Below are 24,795 nucleotides of genomic sequence, written 5' to 3'. Positions count from 1 at the left end.
GCCTCAGGTGAACACAAACAGCACGGATGAGTAAATACTATGCCGTATAATTAGCAGTTATTTATCCGTGTCACTGCCAAATTATTTTATCCGTGTCACTGTCAAGTCTGAGAAGTATCCCCAATGTATTTCCACTCCTCTCCGGCCTTGCTCCCCCAGCTCTCTCTGGGCTCTGTCCCCCAAATATTCCTACAGGTCGCACAAGATCTGCCTGCAACCCTCTTATGGTTAAACTGCCAAAATCAAGACTCTCTGCTCACCTTCACTCCTTCATTCCTCTTTTCTCCTGCCTCTGGAACAAACTCCCTCACTCTCTTCAATCCCACTCCTCCCTCCAGGTCTTTAAAACGGCTGTTCACCACCATCTCTTATCTTTCCCAATCCAAAACCTTGATCTTTTCTACCCCCGCTAATTTCACCCCAAATCCACTTTTTTGAGGTGACCTTTGTCTTCTTTCCTGGAAGTCTTTGGTGTCCTTACGTTTTATATCTATCCTGCCTCCCCCCAGGCCCTCTGCCTCCCACACATCTCCCGATGTCCCTGCCCTCAAATGTTGTGTTTGTGTGCTTCCTCCCCTTCTCTCCCCATCTTGTCGACCGCTCCTATTTTTATATACTTTGTTTACTTGTTTGTTTGATTTGTTTGTTTGATAAATGTTAGCTCTTTCATGAGCCTTGACTCTGTATACAAAAAAAAAACGTATTTATAGCGAATAGCCAGTGGATGGTAAACAAGGAGTCCGTTGAAAGTCCAGAGTTGACCGTCCGAACCCAACGACATGCGCTTCACTGAACGAAGATCTCCATCCTGAGAAATGTCCAAATCTTCTGTTCTTCAACGAAATTGCCACCAGGTTTACGGAAAAGTGCTGGAAGTTGATTGGTTGTTCCTTCCTTCCAAACAACGCCCAGCGATGAGAACAAATTGTCCGATGTACTCGCTGAGCTTACTGCTAGTCGGACACAGGTGTTGCATGTTGAGGGCGTATTGGAATGTACAACCGTGCAGATTGGTTGTTTTTGATTTCCGTGGGATATAAAAGTGTGTTGACATTGGAGTGCACGTGCATTTGTTTTGACTGGAAAGTTTGCCGAACTGGTGCTATAAAAATTCATTCGGACCGAGCGGCTTGCTCGTGGCAAAAAATTGTGTGCAATTATGAATGATGGAAGAAATCGAAGATGCTGCAGAACAATAAATTTGACAAAATGATGTTTTGTGCTTTTCAAACCAAGAAAACTTCTTCTTTACAGGCCTCCACAATTCCAACCCGCCGCCTGGAACCTCCCTCACAGCCAGAAGATCCAAGAGAACTTGAGGAGCTGGAGAAGTTTTCAAAGATGTTCAAACAGCGAAGGATAAAACTTGGCTTCACTCAGGTACAAACGGTTTTAGCCAAGTTAAGATTTGCACGTAGTTAAGATTTATCATACTTTACCCCCCCCCCCCCTCCTCCACGACCCCTCTCCCTCCCACCCCAACTGGGAGGAAGTGATCTTTAAAGTGAGTGAATGGAGGAGTGAGGAAAAGAGTTAGGAAGATATGGGAAGGTGTCTGGAAGGAACAGTTGGAAACCATTTTGGTAGACATCAGACATGGTGCCATCATTAATGGTATCTTTTTGGGCTGGTGAGGTTTCGGACATCCTAAGGTGGTCTCTGCATATACAGGGTGACGTCGGAGTGGCTATGGGTAAGCTTTATGGAAACGACTTCAGCCAGACAACGATCTCCCGGTTTGAGGCTCTCAATCTGAGCTTCAAGAACATGTGCAAGCTGCGGCCTCTGCTTGAAAAATGGCTGAATGATGCAGGTACAGGTGGGGGCGCTCAATGCCAACATACTTCATATTTTATTTGTTTATCGTAACCTCACTTGTCAGGTTACATTTTGATTATCATCCACAAGCTTGGAATCACTAGCTTTGGTTAGCGAACCATTATTCTACTAGAACAAAAAATGATTTTTTTATCCACCTGTCCAACTTCCCACAACTGTGCATTTCTCTGCTGCTCCTTACCTAGAGCACGCAGCCTCAGAGTCTGGGCCTTGTTATCAAGGCACGAGTCTGCTCGCAGGAGACGCTATGGGTCGCCGGAGGAAGAAACGAACGAGCATTGATACTTACATCCGTAATGCTCTGGAGAAGAGCTTCCAGGAGGCATGACGGACACTCGCGGCTCACTCGCACAAACTTTCAGGCTCCGTGATTACCTGCCGAGATGAAACCTAAATGCTAAAAACTAAAAATGCACGACAAGTCCGCGACATATGTTCATGTATTGAAATATTCAACATTCAGTGAATGTGCAGAATTTCTGAGTATGATTCTTTTTCCGGTGCAGAATTCAAAACCAACATCTGGGGAGCTGGAGTTGATGGCTGAGCAGCTGCACATGGAAAAAGAGGTGGTTCGGGTCTGGTTTTGTAACCGGCGGCAGAAGGAGAAGCGGATAAACATTCCCAGCCTAAATCACAACATGGTACGAGGAAAAAGCAAATGCAAATAAAAATGCACCCTTTCTGAGGTCTCAGAAACTAAAAAGCATGCCGTCGATGGCTCGCCCACGTTGCTTCGACTGTTCCCGGAAGTCCACATCCTTGTGGCCATAACGGCAGGCAAAGGTCCACAGTAGACGAAATGTGCTCTTTGGTATTTGAATGCCATGGTGACGAACAAAACCCGAGTTGGCACTGATTTGATCGAAACTTCGTGCGAAATGAAACTTTGTTTGGGGTTGTAAACCTACCCTGAGGCCTGAACTCTAGATTCAGGGTAGATTTGTGGGGATAAAGGGGGGAAAGGTTTAAAAAAAAAAGAAGATTTAAAAAAAAATATATATATCCACTATCTAAGGAACCATAAAGGAACCCAATGATAGGCTGGATCTGCATCCGGACATTAACCAAAATGTAAATCTGCTTGTCTTGTCATACACCCAACTCATCCACCAAGTTTTATCACAATTCGTCCACAATTTTTGAGATATCGTACTATATATCGTTTTTGGCCAAATCTCAATTGTGACGAATCACTTAGAAAATTATATTGTACTAGCCGAAACCCGTGGAACATCCACGGAAGGGAGGATGTGGTGTATGGATAGAGTGTACCATTATGGATGGCATAGGGGATTTGCTTGTCCGAGTAAGAGTTAGGAAGAAAGATGAGAATGAAGAGTGCGTATATGAACAACGATCGCCGACACCGGCACAAATGCATGCTCTGGATTGTCCACTCAGTGGACGGCTTGCTTTCGCCTTCGCCTGTCCAATCAGCGGACGGCTTGCTTCGCCTTCGCCCAGCAGACGCCAATGCGATGGCGTCGTATCGGCAGTTAATCGGATGCTTTTGGGCCCCAACGTCGGCTAATTCAGATTTTACGAGTATGGCTGTACGTGATGAACAAAGATTGCGGTTCGTAGATCGTAAATCCATTAGTGCCGTGGGCATCGGGTCACTGGGTGCGGCGTAAAAGGGATAACAAAGTCGAGTCCTTACGCTATTATTATATTGTATTGAAATTGTATCATGATCTGAATCTTCACCAAAATAGAATCAATTCGTCCATGTCACACACCCAACTTGTCCACCAAATTTCGTCCGAATCCATCCATAACTTTTCGAGATATTGTGTTATGTGTTGTTTTTGGCCCTTTAAATGGTGAAGAATCACTTAAAAAATTATCGGATCTAGATCTGAATTTTCACCAAAATCTAATCGATTCGACAATGTCACATACCAATAATTTATGAGAAAATGTGCAGAACGTCGGCTGCACAATGTGCTGATTATTGCCTTTAAAAGATGTTTGTGCAGTCGGATCCCGACATATGCAGTCCCAACATTCGCGGGTTCCGAGTATTCGCTGTTGATAAAATGCGACCTGCTTCTACATTCGCGGATCAGTGTCCCACATATTAGCGGTTTTTCATGGGCGCAAAAAAAATAATTTCCATCCACCTCACAGACTTAGTTGGTACTGGGTTGATTATCACTTTTCACCTATGGGTAGGAATATCAGATTAATATTGTGAGCATTTTTGTCCCCCGTCGCACCGCGGAGCGAAAGGGGGACTATGGTTTTACCCTCCGTCCGTGTGTGCGTTCGTGCGTCCGTGCATGCTTCCGTCTGTCCGTGCGTGCGTACGTGCACTGCAATATCTTCATTAAAGTAAGCGAAGGACCGAATTCTAATTTGGTGTGTGGGTGCAACAAGGCATATGGAAGAACCCTATTGAAAATTAGGTCACCACGTCAAAATCCAAGATGGCTGTCACCATATCTAAACATTGTGAGCGTGATATCTTGAAACATAAATGAACTACTAACTTCTAATCCGGTGTTTGGGTGTATCGAGGCATAAGGAAGAACGCCATTGAAAATTGGGTCGCCACGTCAAAATCCAAGATGGCCGCCACCATATACAGTCATGTGAAAAAGTAAGTACACCCCATGTAAAGTTTTGACTTTTTCAACATATTTCAACATACAGCTATTTGATCTTCATTTCAACAATATTGAGATATAAAGGTGATATAATATAACAAATATCATGAAACATTTACATTTTGTAGTCCATTGTATAATTTAAATAAGCATAAATGCAAATTTCGCATGTGGAAAAAGTAAGTACACCCCGACATTTATCACTACTTCAAATACCTAAAATTAGAATCAGGTGCACCAGCTCAGGTGCAAATGATTAGAACATCGTCAGAGAGGATCTTGGAGGAACCTGTCTTATTTAAACCTCAGACATTTAGTTTGGTTTGCTCTTTGTTGTTGAAGTATGTGGCGTCACCATGCCTAGATCAAAAGAGCTCTCTGAGGCCTTCAGAAAGAAGGTTATAGATGCCTACGAGTCTGGGAAGGGATTTTAAAAGATCTCCAAACAATTTGAAATCAATCATTCGACTGTCTGGAAGATCATCTACAAGTGGAGAAGATTGCAAACAGCTGCCAACTTGTTCAGGCCAGGCCGCCCCAGCAAGTTAAGCCCGAGAGCAGACCGCAATATATATATATATATTTTTTGTATACTGAATCGAGGCTCGTGAAAGAGCTAACATTTACTTCACAAACAAATCAACCAGACAAACAAAATATATAAAAAGAGGGAGCGGAAGACAAGATGCGGAGAGAAGGGGAAGCACACAAACACAACATTTGAGAGCAGGGAGATGTGTGGGAGGGAGAGGGCTTGGGGGGAGGAGGCGTGGGAAGGGGGGTGGGAGAAATATAAAACACAAGGACACCAAGGACTTCCAGGAGGCAGAAGTTGGTATTTCAAAAAAGTGGAATTTGGGTGAAATTAGCGGGGGTAGAAAAGATCAAGGTTTTGGATGGGGGAAGATAAGAGATGGTGGTGAACAGCTGTTTTAAAGACCTGGAGGGTGGAGTGGGATTGAAGAGAGTGAGGGAGTTTGTTCCAGAGGCGGGAGAAAAGAGGAATGAAGGAGTGAAGGTGAGCAGAGAGTCTTGATTTTGGCAGTTTAACCATAAGAGGGTTGCAGGCAGATCTTGTGCGACCTGTAGGAATATTTGCGGGACAGAGCCCAGAGAGCTGGGGGGGCAAGGCCAGAGAGGAGTCGGTGGAATACGGAAAGACCACCAACCTGCCTGCGGTGAGTGAGTGAGAGGCCCTTGGAGTTAGCTTCATCGCGGGAGATTCCAATGATTCTGAATGCTTTGGTTTCAACAGCGTGAAGACGAGCTAGGTGTGAGGCAGGAGCACCAGCCCAGAGGGGAGAGCAGTATTCCATTGAGCTGCGGATGAAAGCCTTGCATGTGGTGAGGAGCTCAGGTGTGCCAAGGAAGGACTTCACACGACGGAGGATGCCCAGTCGGCGACTGGCTTTGGAGGCCAGATTTGAAATGTGGTTTTCCCAGGAAAGATCATGGCAGATAGTGAGACCCAAAAGCTTGAGTGACAGAACTTCTTGGAGAGGATTATTCAGAAAGTGGATGGGAGGGTTGTCGAGTTGGTCTTTTCGGAGAGACATCGTAAGAGTGTGAGATTTGTCAGGATTGAAAGTCATGTTCCACTTGGTTGCCCAGTCTGTGATTTTGTCCAGGTCTGCAGAGAGTGAGGAGGCTGCAGACTGCTGATCTGAGGGATGAAGAATGGAGTGACAGAGAGTAGAGTCATCAGCAAAGAGATAGAGGATTTTCAAGAGAGTCGGAGAGATCATTGATGAAGACCAGAAAAAGCACAGGGCCCAGAACACTGCCTTGGGGAACTCCAGCCTGAACAGGAAGAGGAGATGAGAGAAACCCATTCAGGGCCACACGTTGACTATGACTAGAGAGGAAGTCCGCCAGCCATGCGTGGAGATTTCCATGGATACCAAAAGAGGAGAGTTTGGTGAGCAGAGCGGGGTGCCAGACCGTATCGAAGGCACGTGATATGTCAAGGGAGACAGCTCTAATTTCCTGTTTGGCATTGAGGACCTCCATCCATTGTTGAGAAAGCAGAAGCAGCATGTCCAGAGTAGAGTGACCAGGTTTGAAACCAAATTGATGATCAGAGATCAAGCCATTGGAGAAGAGGAAAGATTTCATATCTGAAGCAATGATGGATTCCATGACTTTGCTGATAATTGGGAGAAGGCTGATTGGTCTGTAGTTGCTGGGATCTGTTTTTGCACCTTTTTTGTACATAGTGGTGATGTTGGCAGATTTTCAAGCAGATTGCAGATGACCTTGAGCAAAAGAGAGGGTGAAGAGAACAGAGAGAGGGAGTGAAAGAGCGGAAGAACAGGATTTTAGGACCCGTGGGCTGATGCCGTCAGGTCCAGTTGCAGAATCAGAGTCGAGGGTTGACAGAAACTTTTCCACCTTGTCAGGAGGAAAGGACACAGAGTCCAGGAGCAGCTGGGTACGACTGGGTACGGTGGGTACAGAGCGGGATGGGTTTGGGACACAAGATTTAGAGGCAAACACAGAGTTGAGGCATTCAGCTTTTTCACGTGCGGAGTCAGCCATGTGGCTGTTTGAGGTGAGGGAGGGGATGGAGGGGGAACAAACACCAGAAACAGATTTGACCAGACGCCACAAGGATTTGGAAGAGGGAGACAGATAAGAGAGTTCGGTCCTGAGAACGGAGAGATATTGTTTCCTGGCTCTCCTGAGGGTGGACACACACTTGTTTCGGGCTTTGTGAAAGGAAATGAGATTTCCTTCCGTTGGATTTGCTTTCCAGGAGACGAAAGCAAGTTGTTTCTGGGCAATAGCCTCACCACAAGATTCCGTGTACCATGGACGGGAGGAAGGGTATGACAACTAAAGACGAGATGGGATAAATCTGTGCATGAGAGAGAGCAATTTACTTTGGAAGAATTCCCAGGATGAGTTGATGTCAGAGGCGGTAGAGATGGGAGACCAGTCCAGATGATTGATGGCTGCTTGAAGACCGTGCCAGTTGGCCTGAGTGAAATGCCAGACTCGTCGACGCTGAGGAGGCTCTCTGAGAATGGTCAGAGAGATGTCCACTTTTACAAGCACATGATCAGATGAGCCGATTGGAGCAGAAGAAGAGCAGCAGACATTTTCAGGGAAGTTAGTCATAACCAAGTCCAGAAGAAAAGATGCTCTGTTGACTGAGATCCGGGTCGGGAAATTGACAAATTGTGTCAGTCCCAGTGAGTCACAGAAGGCCTTTGCTGAAGAGCCATGGCTGGTGAGAGGTAACCACACCCAGCCAACTGGCATGGTGACTATTGAAATCACCACATATGAGGAAGAGAGAGTTGGGATGGGTAGATAGAAGTTGGTCCATATTATCAGACAGCGAGATGTAGATGGAGTCATCACTGTTTGGTGAACGGTACAACACACATATGAACAAAAGGTGGGAGCGAAGGGGAAGCCGTAGCCAAAGTATTCCTGGGGGTGAGGTGGAGAGAGGGCAGTGCAGGGCGAGTGAGGAAGAGAGTTTTTTTTATAAAGATAGCAACCCCACCTCCAGGACGAGTCTGGTCTATCATACCGGACGGAGGAGGGAGTAACCTGGGAGAGATACCAAGGAATCAGAGACATCATGAAGGAGGAAAGTTTCTGTTAAGCAGATCACGTCTGGTTTGTCAGAAGCAACCTGTATGGAGAGATCAGTCAAGTTCGAGCGAAGGCCCCGGATGTTTGAGGTCCATACTGTTAAAGAAGAGGAAGGGGGAGCATCGGATACAGAACAGGGGGGGGGAGCGGTAGGGTAAGATGTGGAAGAGGAGGAAGAGGTAGGGAGAGCTGTTGAAGGTGTGTCAGAGATTTCAGAATAGCTTGGAGAAAGGGAAGAATGGGGCGGACAAAAGGTTTGATGGTGATTGGGTGAGGAGCAGTGAGGTGTTATTTGAGGAGGGGGAAGAGTGAGGCAGAAGGTTGAGGGAGATGAAGGTGAAAGTTGGAAGGGGGAAGAAGTGGGGAGGATGCTTTGAGGAGGAGGGGTGAGAGGGGAGTCTAGGAGGGGAGGGGTGTGGGGGGAGTTTAGGAGGGGAGGGGCAAGGGGGAATATTTGAAAGAGATGGGTGATGGGGAAGATTTGGAGGGGAGGGGCAAGGGGTAGATTTGGAGGGGAGGGGTGATGGGGAAGTTTTGAAGGGGAGGGGTGATGAGGAAGTTTTGGAGGGAAGGGGTGATTGGGAAGTTTTGGAGGGAAGGGGTGATGGGGAAGATTTGGAGGGGAGGGGTGAGATTGGATTTTGAAAAGTGTACGATTAATGGGAAACGAACATTTATTGCAAAATGAGTTTCTTGAGACCTTCGAGTCAAAAATACGTTTGAGGACACTGAAGGATGGGTGGAGTGCTGGAGAGTTCAGGGAATGTATGAAAGAGGCACTGTAAGAGATGGAATTTTTTTTTGGAATGAATAGATTTGGTGAACAAGTCGAAAGCATACTTTTATAGAAGAAGAAGAAAAAGGTGTTATAGTATACGACAGAATACAGTTCTTCAGAGGACAGTTGAAACATTTTTTGACAACGTGATCACGTGATCATGAACAACGTGGTCGAAGAACGAACGAACAAATAAGAACGAACAAACTGATAAGAACAGAGAAGGAAATATTTTTTTGTTTTTTGTTTTTTTGAGTTGAGATTTTAAAACAAGGAAGTATGGGGTGAAAAGACCGTGAAAAACAGAGACCGAAAGTAATTGCAGCACAATCAAAGAACCGCTGCGACAAAAACAAAGCCTCAAGCCAAGGTCGGACACGGTAGCCGACTACACTAGGCCTCAGAATACGCGACACGAACTAACCGACGATTCTGTACACAGGGATGAAAAACCAACACCGGGAATCCTATTAAAGACACACCAATAGTAACACACACCGAAAGAAAGATACAGTTTTGACAAAAACAAAATTGTGAAAAATTACTTAACTTCGAAAGCGTGCGCGCATGGACAGCTTTGAAGAGACGTGACCTCCAATCTTCAAGATGCTTAAAGAAGTCTCGAAGAACCCCAGAATGTCATCACGGGACCTCCAGGTAGCTCTTGCCACTGTTGATGTCAAAGTACACGAGTCTACCATTAGAAAGAGGCTGCACAAATTTGATCTACATGGGAGGTGTGCCAGGAGGAAACCTTTGCTGTCCAGAAAGAACATGAGGGCAAGACAAAAGTTTGCCAATGAACACCTCGGCAAAGACCAGCACTTCTGGAACAATGTGCTCTGGACAGATGAGTGAAAGGTAGAGCTATTTGGCCACAGTACCAGAAGACATGTTTGGCAAAAACCAAAGACAGCATTTGACCACAAGAACCTGATACCAACTGTAAAGCATGGTGGTGGAAATATTATAGTTAGGGGCAGCTTTGCTGCATCAGGGCCTGGGAAGCTCACCATCATAGAATCCACTATGAATTCTTCATTGTACCAGAGGGTGCTTGAGGATAATTTGAGGCCATCTGTTGGAGAGTTGAAGCTCAACCGAAGGTGGACCTTGCAACATGACAATGACCCTAAACATACCAGTAAATCCACCAAGGAATTGCTGAAAAGAAAGAAATGGAGGGTTCTGGAATGGCCAAGTCAAAGCCCGGATCTAAATCCCATCGAGATGTTGTGGGGGGATTTGAAACGAGCTGTGCATGCAAGAAACCCCTCAAACATCGCACAGCTGAAAGAATTCTGCATGGAGGAGTGGGCAAAAATTTCTCCCAGTCGATATCAGAGACTGGTAGACAGTTATAAGAAATGCCTACTTGAGGTAGTTTCTGCCAAAGGGGGCAACACCACCTAATAGAGCCAACGGTGTACTTACTTTTTCCACATGTGAAATTTGCATTTGTGTTTATTTAAATTATACAATGGACTATAAAATGTAAATGTTTCATGATATTTGTTATATTATATCACCTTTATCTATCAATATTGTTGAAATGAAGATCAAATAGCTTTATGTTGAAATATGTTGAAAAAGTCAAAACTTTACATGGGGTATACTTACTTTTTCACGTGACTGAATATGTCTGAACCTTGTGATCGAAATATCTTGAAAAATAAAGGAACTACTAACTTCTAATCTGGTGTGTGGGTATATCTACGCATAAGGAAGAACGCTATTGAAAATTGGGTCGCCAGGTCAAAATCCAAGATGGCTGCTGCCATGTATGTCTGAACCTTGTGAGCAGAATATCTTGGAAAAATAAGCAAAGTACCAACTTCTAATCTGGTGTGTGGGTGTATCTAGGCATAAGGAAGAAAGCTATTGAAAATTGGGTCGCCACGTCAAAATCCAAGATGGCCACCACCATATATGTCTGAACCTTGTGAGTGGAATATCTTGAAAAATAAACGAACTACTAACTTCTAATCTGGTGTGTGGTTGTGTCTCCAACCCACTCGCAAATATTATCGACTCTTCCATGTTTTCTGCGTCTCCCACTTTGTCAACTCGCATCACTTCACCGACGGGGGACCTAGGCATAACGCTTGTCTGTTTAAGGATGGTTCACAAAGACGATCACAAACGCTCCACATGGGGAGGAGATAGATGGGGGAAGAAGATTATAGATGGGATGTGTCGTGGGGAGTGGAGTTGCTTGGTTTCTTACAAAATTATTTTATCATTTAGTTTTGATCACGAACCACGAGTGATTATTTAATTATATATCTGTTGTTTCGTTTCATTCAAGACGAATGCTTCGTTTCATTTCATTCAAGACGACACGCTTTGGCGACCACACAAGGTCGAAGCACAAACTGTTCGTTTTTTATAGAGACATGACACTGGCAGTAAGACTGAGAAAACCTTTTGTAATTTTATTTGTAAGCATTTAATGAAAATTCTAATCATGTGCATTCGTGTTCATAAAATTTATACATTTTCCTTTATGGGGAAAAAAAAACATTTCCCACCTGACTTCGAAAAGCATCTTTCACGCATCACACATAAAAAATCTCTACATGCGTGTAAACCATCCCCACCAAGCCATTCAACATGTGGTTTTTTGCGGGCATATTCGCGGTTTGCTATTACATCTGCGGCCCTTTGCTCCACGTATTCACGGATTTTTACGGGATTTTCCCTTATGAATCATGAACTACCGGGAACCTATCCCCCCTTTTTCCATTGAAACAATGCCCCCACATTCGCTGCATTTCCCAGGAACGTATCCCCCGTGAATGTCGGGGTCCGACTGTATTTCAAAGATTTCTATCAAAACATTGATGGTTGGTGGGGGAGACATTTTTGAGAAATCAATAACGACAAAGTCATGCTCCAGTTATGTACACATCCTAAAGAATTCCCTGAATTGAAGTTGAACTATACACAAAGAATTAAGTTAAGCACCCCCTAATATATATTCTTTGTGTATATGTATACATTGGCATATATTCTAAGGTATGTGAGATCAAATAATGATTGGTATGACATTAGCAATTATCCATTGATGAAATTGGAACGTGCATTACATCGGGAATGGAACAGCCTGCCACAGCAACGCATACGACAGCTTACAGGGTCTATGAGACGTAGGGTTGAGTCAGTGATCCGATCACGTGGGTCCTACACACGTTATTGACGCAAAGATCGCTAGAGGTCTTCTCAGAACAATGACTGTACGTTAGAAAACATAAACGTCATCCACACTGTCCGTGATGGACCTATAGCTCCATACTTAAATTGAGGTGAAAATATGCCTATAATTCCCAAAAAATTTCACCTTAAATTATTCAGAATAAAATATTGAAAACGGCATGATTGTTATGTTTTTATGTGACCATAATATCACTTCTCCAGAAAATATAGCAATATCATGGGTATATTACACTGTTTTGACGACAACAAACTTGTAATGTGCGAGGTTGTAAAAAAACGGGGGGGGGGGGGGGGGGTGCTTAACTTAATTCTTTGTGTATACATAAAGCCTCCACTCCGATTGCACTATGAGTCACTACAACTGGGGATCGATCGTTTTTATAATTATGCAACTCGCTTAGGCTAACCCTTGCTCTAGCAGGGAAAATGGCCTTTAAATGCCTGTTGTTTTTGTTGTTGTTGCTTAGTTAGGACTATAAATATAAGTATCGATCACATGTGTCAAAAGCTGTTGTCAAAGTGAGTCCTCAGGTGGGTCAACGCAGAATACGGGATTTGGCAGGAAACCCAGAGCTTTTGATGTCTAGTGGTCAAAACTCGGCCCAAATCATTTCCTGCCTGCCAAATCTAGCTCTTAATGCCTGGTCACTAAAACTAGAATTCCTTGTTACTTGCAAAATCGAAGATTGTTCAAGTACGAGTATATTGGTCGGTTGAGTTTGTTCTGTCTGTCAATCACCTACAGGTCACAATTTTAAAACGATCTTCACAAAACTTCACCAGATGGTAGAGTTGGTCATAAGGAAGAAGCCTATTGATTTTGAGGTCAAAGGTCATCTTGAGGTCAAGAGGTATAAAACACATGGACACTGCTCGGACTTCCAGGAAAGAAGTCAGTATTTCAAAAAAGTGGATCTGTGGTGAATTAACGGGGGTAGAAAAGATCAAGGTTTTGGATGGGGGAAGATGAGAGATTTTTTTTTTATATTGTATAGAAGATCGAGGCTCGTGTAAGAGCCAACATCAATCACAAAAAAAAAACGAATCAACAAAACATACAATAAAGGGAGTGGGAGACAAGATGGGGAGAGAGAGGGAAGCACACAAGTACAACAGTAGAGAACAGGGACAACGGAAGATCCGTGGGAGGGAGAGGGCTTGGGGGGAGGAGGCATAGGAAGGTGAGGGGGGGGGGGGTGGTTGGGCTAAGGTATAAAACACACGGACACTGCTAGAACTTCCAGGAAAGAAATAAGTCGGGAGTTAAAAAAAAGTGGATCTGGGGTGAATTAACGGGGGTAGAAGAGATCCAGGCTTTGGACGGGGGAAGATAAGAGATGGTGGTGAACAGCTGTTTTAAAGACCTGGAGGGAGGAGTGGGATTGAAGAGAGTGAGGGAGTTTGTTCCAGAGGCGGGAATAAAGAGGAATGAAGGAGTGAAGGTGAGCAGAGAGTCTTGATTTTGGCAATTTCACCAGAAGAGGGTTGCTGGCAGATCTTGTGTGACCTGTAGCAATATTTGGGGGACAGAGCACAGATAGAGTTGGGGGAGCTAGGCTGGATAGGAGTCGGTTGAAGACAGAATGACCCCCAACCTGCCTGCGGTGAGTGAGTGAAAGGCCCTCAGAGTTAGCTTCATTGGGGAGATTCCAATGATTCTGAATGCTTTGGTTTCAACCGAGTGAAGCCGAGCTAGGTGTGAGGCAGGAACACCAGCCCAGAGGGGAAGGCCGTATTCCATTGAGCTGTGGATGAAAGCCTTCTATGTGGTGAGGCACTCAGGTGTGCCACGGAAGGACTTCGCACGCCGGAGGATGCTCATTTGGCGACTGGCTTTGGAGGCCAGCTTGGAAATGTGATTTTCCCAGGAAAGATCATGGCAGATAGTGAGACCCAAAAGCTTCAGTGACAGAACTACTTGGAGAGGATTTTTCAGAAAGTAGATGGGAGGGTTGTCCAGTCGGTCTTTTCAGAGAGACATAGTAAGAGTGTGAGATTTGTCAGGATTGAAAGACATGTTCCACTTGTTTTACCAGTCTGTGATTTTGTCCAGGTCTGCAGAGAGTGAGGAGGCAGGACACTGCCGATCTGAGGGATGAGGAATGGAGTGGCGGAGAGTGGAGTCATCAGCAAAGAGATAGATAGGATTTTCCAGAGAGTCAGAGAGATCATTGATGAAGACCAGAAAAAGCACAGGGCCCAGAACACTACCTTGGGGAACTCCAGCCTGAACAGGAAGAGGAGATGAGAGAAACCCATTGAGGGCCACACATTGACTATGACTAGAGAGGAAGTCCGCCAGCCATGCGTGGAGATTACCATGGATACCAAAGGAGGAGAGTTTGGTGAGCAGAGCTGGGTGCCAGACCGTATCGAAGGCATGTGATATGTCAAGGGAGACAGCTCTGATTTTCTGTTTGGCATTGAGGACCTCCATCCATTGTTGAGACAGCAGAAGCAGCATATCCAGAGTAGAGTGACCTGGTCTGAATCCAAATTGATGATCAGAGATCAAGCCATTGGAGAAGAGGAAGGATTTGATATCTGAAGCAATGATGGATTCCATTACTTTGCTGATAATTGGGAGCAGGCTGATTGGTCTGTAGTTGCAAGGATCTGTTTTTGCACCTTTTTTGTGTAAAGTGGTGATGTTGGCTGATTTGCAAGCAGATGGCAGATGACCTTGAGCAAAAGAGGGGATGAAGAGAACAGAGAGAGGGTGAGAAAGAGCGGAAGAGCAGGATTTTAGGACCCGTGGGCTGATGCCGTCTGGTCCAGTTGCAGAATCAGAGTCGAGGTTTGACAGAAACTTCTCCACCTTGTCAGGAGAGGAAGGACACAGTCCAGGAGCAGCTGGGTTCTACTGGGTAAGGTGGGAACAGAGAGAGATGGGTTTGGGACACAAGATTTTGAGGCAAACACAGAGTTGAGGCATTCGGCTTTGTCACGTGCGGTGTCAACTGTGTAGCCATTTGAGGTAAGGGAGGGGATGAAGGGGAAACAAACACCAGAAACGGATTGGACCAGACGCCACCAGGATTTGGAGGAAGGAGACAGGTTTGAGAGTTCATTCTTGAGTGTGGAGAGATGGTGCTTCCTGGCTCTCCTGAGGGTAGACACACACTTGCTCCGAGCTTGGTGGAAGGAATTGAGATTGCCTTCAGTTGGATTAGCCTTCCAAGAGGCAAAGGCAAGTTGTTTTAGGGCAACTGCCTCACCACAAGCTTCAGTGTACCATGGACGGGAGGAAGGGTAATACAACTGAAGACGAGATGGGATAAATCTGTGCATGAGAGAGACTAGTTTACTTTGGAAGAATTCCCAGGAAGAATTTATGTCAGAGGCAGTAGAGATGGGAGACCAGTCCAGATGATTGATGGCTGCTTGAAGACTGTGCCAGTCAGCCTGAGTAAAATTCCAGACTCGTCGATGCTGAGGAGGCTCTCTGAGAATGGCCAGAGAGATGTCCACTTTAACAAGCACATGATCAGAAGAACCGATTCGAGCAGAAGAAGAGCAGCAGACATTTGCAGGGAAGTTAGTCATAACCAAGTCTAAAAGAGAAGATACTCCATTGACTGAGATCCGGTTCGGGAAATTGACAGATTGTGTCAATCCCAATGAGTCGCAGAAGTCCTTTGCTGAGGTGCCATGGCTGGTGAGAGAGGACCCCACACCCAGCCAGCTGGCATGATGACAGTTGAAGTCGCCACATATGAGGAAGAGAGAGTTTGGATGAGTTGATAGAAGTTGGTCCATGTTGTCAGACAGCGACATGTAAATGGAGTCATCACTGTTTGGAGGACGGTACAGGACACATATGAACAAAAGGTGGGAGCGGAGAGGAAGCCATAGCCAGAGGTACTCTTGGGGGTGCGGTGGAGAGAGGGCAGTGCAGGGAGAGTGAGGAAGAGAGTTTTTGATAAAGATAGCCACCCTACCACCAGGACGAGGCTCAGGTCAATTCATTAAATTCAAGGTTAAACTTCTAAAATCATCAATTTTCATCTAAAAAATCATCTATTTTCATCCGATTGACCCGAGCTTTGATTAAGATCGTCAGTTTTAATCTTAATGAAATGGACAATTTGATGTATCCATGGCAACTTTTTATTTTGGGGAGGGGTGGATTTTGCAAGTATCGTGCTCTGCATGACATCTTCTTGTTTATTTATTTGTTTATTTATATCCACTCAAAGTTGTCTTTATCCATATCCGTTTGTTTATATTCTGTGCTGTAGTCTTGTCCTTGTTTCTTTGCCCAGCATCCGATTGGTGAAGAGATGCAAGATCAGTCCCCTTCCAGTGAGCTTTCGTGTTCAACTTTTGGTAAGTCACGTGCTCAGGCCTTCGACTCGTTGTTCGTCTCGCTCCCAAGTTAATCACCGACTGACTCTGTTACCATCTTTGATACATTAACCTCTGTGTTTTATTTTCTCCAGCCGCACAAAGAACACCGGTCGCTCCCTTGATGGCAGGTAGCCCCAGCAATGCTGTGGAGATGGCCGCCGGCAAATCATCAACCGGAAGTCAATTGAACAGCACACCGGGGGATGTACGGCTGCTTCTATCACCAGGAAAAACAGTGACCCCCACCAATCAACTAATGGTTGCAACCAGCAGGTTAGTAATTATTGCAGGAACAACATGGAGGATCCACCATTTTGAGAAAATCTCAAGCCGATTTAATGATTCGCGAGTGCAAACTGATTTCACGTTGTCACATTGCCAAGTTGTCCATAAGACTTGTGGTACTTACTATGGTATAACCATGTTTACTGAGAATGTAGAAAACATCATTCTGGTTCCTCATCTGCCCCCCCACCCCCTCTCAGCGGTGCTGTGCTGGGTAAGAATCCGGGGATATTAACTACGAAGGAGAGTCCAACTCTCATTACCAATACATCCATCTTGCAAGGTACCCCAGTGAAAAATACACCATCTACAGATTTATTTTTTGTACAAAAAGTCAAAGTTCATGGAAGAGCTTGAACACACAATGGATAACACAACAGAACAAAAGGAACAGCGGAAAGAGAAGGGGGAATGCCATCAGTATGGCCGATGGACAAAATAAACGGAGACGGACAACGGATATGGTTAAGGATTAGGGATCTCGGAGCGAAAACGAGGTACGTATCGTCAAAACAGAGACGAGTAGGCCGCACTTTAACAGGGACACGGATTCGACAATTCAACACAGCTAGGTATGGTTTGGCTTGGAAAATTGGACGAAAACACGACCAGCAACACAGTAATGAAATTAAAACTGTAAAATAAACGTATCTAGTTCTGGAAACGTAGCTTTGTTGAGCTGGAGGGAGGAACTCAAGAACCATCATTACACGTGGAAGAACCCAAACCTGGAAGATGTACAGAAAAATAATGGTTTCTACATCCATAGCAACACTAAGCATCATGTCATCAGCATCAGGTCTCTCAAATGCAGGTCACAGTCAACCCACATACTGGCCACCAGGACCTTGTGACATTGGGGAGACGTGGTCTACAAATACACATACCACTGGCGCTAGTCTCCCACACCCAGACCACCAGCAGCAGGCCTCACATGACCAGGCCACAGTCAACTGGTCTCCTGGCTACCAGGGCCTGTGGCTGACAATGGGTAGACCTGGTCATACACATATACATACAAACACCAACAGCACTAGCTCTCTCACACCCAGACCACCAGCATCAGGCCTCACATACCCAGACCACCAGCATCAGGCCTCACTCTGTGTTCTACTCACCTGCTCTTTCTCTTTTAGATCTTGCTTGCGCTTCGCCCACTTGTGACAGTCCACCCTCCTTTCCTCAAAGTGGATCTCTTCTGTTGTTACCTGCCATCCCCCACCCATCTTTTCTTCCAGCACTGGCAAACAGTAGTGGCTTGTTCGGTGGGAACATGTTGATTGGCGGGACAGCAGGCAGCCACCCCAGTGGGCTGCTTTCTGCCCCATTTTTCCTCGGATCCTCGGTCCTTCCCACAATTAACACGGTCCCTGCCTCAATCGCGGCCTCTCCTGCCGTCACTGGTGCACCCTCGCCGCTTGGCGTGACGACGGCCATTGCTGTAACGACGGCAGAAGCATCCACCAAGGCTCAATGACCCCACTGTATGGTGGAAACTGTGACCATCCAGTTGCCATGGAAACAATAGTCTGCTCGGAACAGATTTTAAAGCAAAAAAGAAAAACTGGCTGTTGGACACGTGTTTTATAATTGTGTCTCCCTACAGACATCTGGACACTAATTTTGTTTACCTAATAAATTAAATGAATGTTTTTGTTTTGTTTTTGTAGAGATTGAGGCTCATGGAAGAGCTGATAGAAGGGTGATGTGGAGGAGAGACAGGGTGCAGAAGCGTAACCGTAAGTAGAGAAAGAGTCTTCGCTCCAGAGATTGCCTCTGCAAGACGATGTATTCTCATGATTAGTTGCGTTTCTTTATTTCAAGTCGGGAATCCGCTTATAATGGAACATCGTTGGAATCTTCGTGCGGTGCATTTAAACTAGCATATCACGGAGTGTCGGTTAAAGAATGTTTGTCCCATTTATTTGCTCTTTACTACCTTGGAAAAGTGGGGAACAAAATTTGTCGTGGAGTTGCAGAGGCGGAAGGTTGTGCTTTTGTTTGGAAAGGGCTGGCATGTGCAGTGGTAGACGGTTGTAGATCAGGTTGTTTTGGCCCTTAAGGACTTAGAATATAGCTGCCTAATCAGAGAAGGCCCGTGTAGGTCGGTGGTGGACCTAGCTATAACCGCACATTTGTGGAGGTGGTGCAGCATTGTTTTGTTTGAATGCCAAAAAAACAAAATGGAGGGAAAGAGACTGGCAGCATGAAATGGCTGAAAAATACCTCAGTGACTCGAACACCAAAAAAGTAGAAAGGCCACCTTGGATATTGTAAAAGAGTGAGGTAGATGGACATCGCTTCTCCCTGTGCGTTGAGCATCCAGATATATATTCGGTTTAAAGCCAAAGAGTCCAGCCTGGACAGTGACGGAAACGAGTACCAACGGGTTAGGGCCTGCACTGCAATATATACTTTTGGACACGGTGTGGTGTTTGCAGCCTGGGCCTAGTGCGAGGAAAAACCAGACTGACAATGTGTAGTCAAGAAGTGGTCTTGGTTGGACAATCTTGGAGATAGATGGAGTGGGACAGTAGTTGTTTAGCACTTTGTGTCCAAAGATTAGAAACAGTTTGTCTTTCGCTTGTCCCGCTTGGCTTACTCTCGACGGTGGTCTCTTCGAGCAGATGGAGTATGAAGGACATCCGGAGGGACGACGTGGCTCGGCGACTGTTCGCTGTGCATAGACCTTTGTGCCTGACCTCGACGAGCGGCCATTGCCCTTCTGGTCTAACCTTATCGTTGTTGTAATCGAAACTGTCCCTCCACCTCCCCTTTGTACGTTCCTCTTCCCAGCGGCCATGTTTTGCTGCCTTCGTCCCTTATACCTGCCTCAAAACCAAAGATTTTATCGCTCCTGTGTCTTGTGATCACATAACGAGTGGTTTTGTCGGATCGTGCTTGTTTATTCATCAGACTGTTCCTGGTCAACTCATCGATTCCTAATTTTAATCGAGGGTTGAAGCAAAGTCACGGTGGAGATCTTTTTTCATTTTTTTTCTTTTTTAAGCACAAATTAGTGGTTTGTTTTAAAGCACCTCGTCTTTAACTCGAGTCTCAAGGCGGTTTTTTTTCTCTTTACTTTATCATTATTATTACTATTGTGTCCATAATATCGCTCAATATCGGAGTCTCTGCACACTCGAGTGGTTCCCTTTTCCCCCTTAAATGAGGGATCTCTCGTCACACCTTTTAAAGTAACACTCCGGTTTGGTTGTGATTGTTTTATTTTATTTTATTTTTATTTTTTGTGTATACAAGATGGAGGCTCATGTAAGAGCGAACATTAATGACAAAAAACATAAACGGACAAATAAAAAACATGTAATATTGGGAGTGGGAGACGAGATGGGGAGAGAGAGGGAAGCACACAAGTACAACAGTAGAGAACAGGGACATCGGGAGATCTGTGAGAGGGAGGAGGCATGGGAAGGGGGGAGGGGAGGGTGGGAAAGGTATAAAACACATGGACACTGCTAGGACTTCCAGGAAAGAAGTTGGTATTTAAAAAAAGTGGTTCTGGAGTGAATTAACGGGGGTAGAAAAGATCAAGGTTTTGAATGGGGGAAGATAAGAGATGGAGGAAGAGAAGGTAGATAAGAGTGATCATTCTCCCTTCGTAATTCGTTCTTCCAACAAGTGATCGATCAATCATTTTCTCATTGCAAACTAATTGTTCGTGTGAATGTTTTCTTTTGCTCGTCACTTTTTTGCTGCCTTTGTTGAATGTAATGCCTTCTTACCTGTTTCTTCGTACACTTTATCCTCTTCATTCGCATCTCTTTCTCTGCACTGTCCAATACTGGCGTCCATTGTAAACATTCATAAATGCTTGTGACCATCTCCCACTTGCCCCCCTTTTTGGGTAGTGGGTTTTGGTGCGGATTTGTAGATGATGTTTTATTATTTATTTATTTCCCCAAACCCCCAACCCCCAAAACAGCTGTTCAAGACAGGTTGTCTGTTGATGTGAACTTCCGGAGTCTCATGTCATCATTACACACAGTCCTTTTGGGTTGTGATCAAACTCTTGTTCCTCCTTCCGTTTCTTTATTATTTTTTCATCTGGCTGTGAAGAGGAGGACAGAGAACTAAAAGGACGTTCACCCGGAAATACTAACAGCAGCTTCCTAGTTTGAATCGTGTTGCCACCCAGCGGTGGTATCCCTTTTTTGCCGGGAGTGTTCGGCGATCATGCAATTGATTGGTGGGGTTGTATAGTGGTGAAGGTTTTGATTTATCATATCTATTGTTATAATAATAATTATTATTATTATTGGACTTTATCCTCCTGATGAGCATTCTATTTTCTACTAGATTGTAACTACTGTATTAGCCAGTTGCTAATAAACCTTGAATTACTTTACCAGTTTACGGAGTGTCTTGTGTATACCTGCTCGACAGATACCTGCTTTCTGATGCTGTTATTCCTGCCTCTTTGGTACTTTGGTTTTGTTCATGTGATGCAGGGATGGCATGCCATATCATGTGATCGACTCGTCCGCATTCTGTTCGGGGTGAACTCGACTGCAGCAGAGTAGATTGCCGTGTGCTGATATATGGTTATACCTATTGGTGAAAAGTACATGTTCAAGGTTAACCTGCACTTGATCACATGCTCTTTCAAACGGTTTTAACAAGCTGACACGGATTCATGTCATACAAGCTGAAATGTGCACAGTAATCACATTTTACCCAGAAAAGGCCTTACACTATGGTACACCTCAGCACACGATGTGCAGCTTCAGAATGCTGCACGAGGAAGTGACATCACTGCACAATGGAATGGTACGCGATGTTCCCCCAACCAGTACCGCTGTACCTTTCACCGACATCGTTCATTTTACAGGGACTTGGAACAAAACGTGCCAGTTTACCTCAAACATGTGCTTCTGTTTTCAGACAAAATGTACTTTGGACAACACGCCATTCATTGGTACATAGAGATAGAGCACTTAATGCAGAGCCTTAGCGGGATATTTGTCTTGGCGACTACTTTCACACACTGGGGGTGTTGTAGTCAAGTGCATCTACACAACACACAACACACACACTCCGCAAAGCAATTCCTAATTAGGAATTAGAAGTTAGGAATGGAGGAATGGTTGATCAGAGTAGTGATGGCAATGTACAAAAGAGCACGCACAGCTGTTAGGATGGGAACAGTGGTGAGTTTGAGGTGAAGGTGGGAGTGCATCAGGGGTCGGTACTAAGTCGACTACTATTTGTAGCTGTGATGGAGGTGCTGGCTCAGAACGTAAAGGAGGGTTTACCGTGGGAGTTGTTGTATGCAGATGATCTGGTGTTGATTGCGGAAAGTTTGGATTGCCTGAAGGAAAAGATGAACAAGTGGAAGGAATGTATGGAGACAAAAGGTCTGAAGGTGAATATCGGAAAGATGAAGATGATGGCAAGTGGTAAAGCATGTGGTGAGGTGGAAAGAACTGGGAAGTCGCCATGTGCTGTGTGCAGGAAGGGTGTCGGAGTGAACTCCATTCAATGTACAATGTGCGCTGAGTGGGTTCATCAAAAATGTAGTGGTCTGAGAGGGTCATTAACCAGTGTGGCAGCTACATTCAAATGTAAGGTGTGCACAGAGGGAGCTGCAGATGGAGGAAATGTTGAGTTGGATCTTGGAGATAGCGTGAAGCTGGAAGGTGTGAAAACATTTTGCTACCTCGGAGACGTGCTGAATGGAGAAGGTGGATCAGACTCGGCAACGGTTGCTAGAGTGAGATGTGCATGGAAGAAGGTTCGGGAGCTGAGTGGAGAAATGTTATGATTTATGGGAGCGAGACATGGGTAATGAACGTAGAGCAGCAACAAAGGCTGGAAAGGGTGGAAATGTGAATGGTTCGGTGGATGTGCAGAGTATCATTGAGAGGAAGGACAAATGATGAATTGCGAAAGATGATGGAAATAGAGCCTGTGATTGATGCTGTGAAGAGGAACAGGTTGAGATGGTTTGGTCATGTGTTGAGGAATGATGAAAGTGACTGGTTGAGAAGAGTGATGGAAATGAATGTAGAAGGATCTAGAGGACGGGGAAGACCGAGAAAGACTTGGCTAAAGATGGTGGAGAAAGAAATGCGGGCAAGGGGTTTAACAAAGAGAGGTGCAGAAAATAGGGCAAAATGGAGAAGATTGTCATGGGGACCGCAAGGCTAACCCCCGCTCTCGCAGGGAAAATGGCCTTAAATGCATGTTGTTGTTGTTGAACAACATCCAAGCTGGCCTCCAAAGTCAGTCGCCGTCTAGGCATCCTCCGTCGTGCAAAGTCCTTTCTGGGCACTTCTGAGCTACTCAACACATACAAGGCTTTCATCCACAGCTCAAAGGAATACTGTTCTCCCCTCTGGGCTGGTGCTCCTGCCTCACACCAAGCTCAGCTTCACGCTGTTGAAACCAAAGCTTTCAGGATCATTGGAATCTCCTGTGATGAAGCTAACTCCGAGGGCCTTTCATTCTCTCACCGCAGGCAGGTTGGTGGTCTTTCTGTCTTCTACCGACTCCTCTCCAGCCTTGCTCCCCCTGCTCTGTCTGTGCTCTGTCCCCCAAATATTCCTGCAGGTCGCACAAGATCTGCCAGCAACCCTCTTATGGTTAAACTGCCAAAATCAAGACTCTGCTCACCTTCACTCTTTCATTCCCCTTTTATCTCGCCTCTGGAACAAACTCCCTCACTCTCTTCAATCCCAATCCTCCCTCCAGGTCTTTAAAACAGCTGTTCACCACCATCTCTTATCTTCCCCCATCCAAAACCTTGATCTGTTCTACCCCCGTTAAAACACCCCAGATCCATCTCCTTCAAATTCCGTTTTCCTTCCCGAAAGTCCCAGTAGCGTCCATCTTGTTTTATCCCGTGTACCCCGCCTCAGCCCTCTCCCTTCCACAGATCTCCCGATGTCCCTGTTCCCTACTGTTGTTGTGCTTCCCTCTCTGTCCCTCTCTTGTCTCCCGCTCCCTTTATTATATGTTATCTGTGTAAGGTATTACACAAGCCTCGACTTGGTATACAAAAAACCACAGTCCCTGCCTGAGTTTGGGGGAAGTGCCGTCACTTCCTGGAATACTCTGGGTACCAGCAACGTCACAACAATGGCTAAACGTCGTTGGGGGCCAAATGGGCTCAAATTCATCAAGGATGTTGGCAATAATGTCTACATTGCTGCTGGAGAGCCCCTTTTCACATCGGTTATTCTACAAGTCATCAGTACGGCGATACAAAGATTAAATGTGGGGAGTATAACAGGAGAATCTTAATGAAAAATTATTTTTAACTATGAAAGTTTTATCGCCTGTTCGTCAGTAATTTTTTGGCAGCCATCTTGGATAGAAAAACGAACCTTATCCGATCACACGAAACTTCACAAACGTGATCCACCACCCATACATATGCAGAGTGATGGCATCTACCCGTTGTGCGACTATGTGGAGGCTCATTGGCAACTCAGTCGCATTGTTCTAGTTTCTTATGGGAACTGTGTTCTTTTTTTGAAGAAATATGGATGACTTTATTGAAACTTGTTGAATTTTGTTTTATTTACTTTGTTTGAAATTGTAATTTACCACAAATGTTGTCATTCATTTTATTATTTTTGTGCTTTATTCCTGGTTTAAAGTGTGTTTATATAAATTTGTTGCCTTCAAAGCATTTTTGTTCATAGCCTGGTGTTAGCTTAGCGGTTAGGGTGCCGGCTTGGGATCGCCGGATCCTGGGTTCGATCCCGGTCAATCGCTGAATTAACACCAGGGGGGTTGACTCAGCCTGTCATCCTTCCGAGGTCGGCAAATTGAGTACCAGTTCACTGGTAATTCCCTGTGTGTCGCAAGAGGTGACTAACAGGGTTGGCGGCAGGAAGGGCATCCGGCCACAAAACATTGCTTCAAAAAGGGGACCAAGGTGCCCGAAAAAGGCCAACCCCCGCTCTGTCAGGAAAAATGGCCTCAAAAGGCGGTTCCAAAGCGTTTTTGTTCACCCTGTATGCTCTTTCAGCATATAAAGGAAAAATGCTCGAGACCTGCCGGATCCGTCAATCCTTTATTTTCCAACCCGAGCAATTGTCACTCGACCGCTCATCACTTCCGGCTGACACCGGATCAGGAAAC

At 45.2% G+C, this 24,795-nt stretch overlaps 1 protein-coding gene across 2 annotated transcripts in view; it reads left to right on the top strand.

The window, feature by feature from the left end:
• Positions 1-21,052, top strand: part of LOC137431003 (uncharacterized) — a 56,527-nt gene extending 35,475 nt beyond the window's left edge. For both annotated transcript variants that reach the window (XM_068121853.2, XM_068121854.2), the window contains exons 8-15: positions 1,255-1,380; positions 1,672-1,813; positions 2,025-2,161; positions 2,346-2,483; positions 16,317-16,380; positions 16,494-16,674; positions 16,887-16,969; positions 17,925-21,052. In XM_068121853.2, the coding sequence (XP_067977954.2) occupies positions 1,255-1,380; positions 1,672-1,813; positions 2,025-2,161; positions 2,346-2,483; positions 16,317-16,380; positions 16,494-16,674; positions 16,887-16,969; positions 17,925-18,163 (1,110 nt within the window). In that variant the 3' untranslated portion in view covers positions 18,164-21,052. The remainder of the gene's footprint in view (positions 1-1,254; positions 1,381-1,671; positions 1,814-2,024; positions 2,162-2,345; positions 2,484-16,316; positions 16,381-16,493; positions 16,675-16,886; positions 16,970-17,924) is intronic.
• Positions 21,053-24,795: the final 3,743 nt, after the last annotated feature.

The sequence above is a fragment of the Myxine glutinosa genome, chromosome 7 (genome assembly GCF_964187855.1).
Source record: "Myxine glutinosa chromosome 7, kmMyxGlut1.1, whole genome shotgun sequence".
Lineage (NCBI taxonomy): Eukaryota > Metazoa > Chordata > Myxini > Myxiniformes > Myxinidae > Myxine > Myxine glutinosa.
Note: the sequence above shows the minus strand (reverse complement) of the source record. Positions and strands in the feature narration are given on the sequence as shown.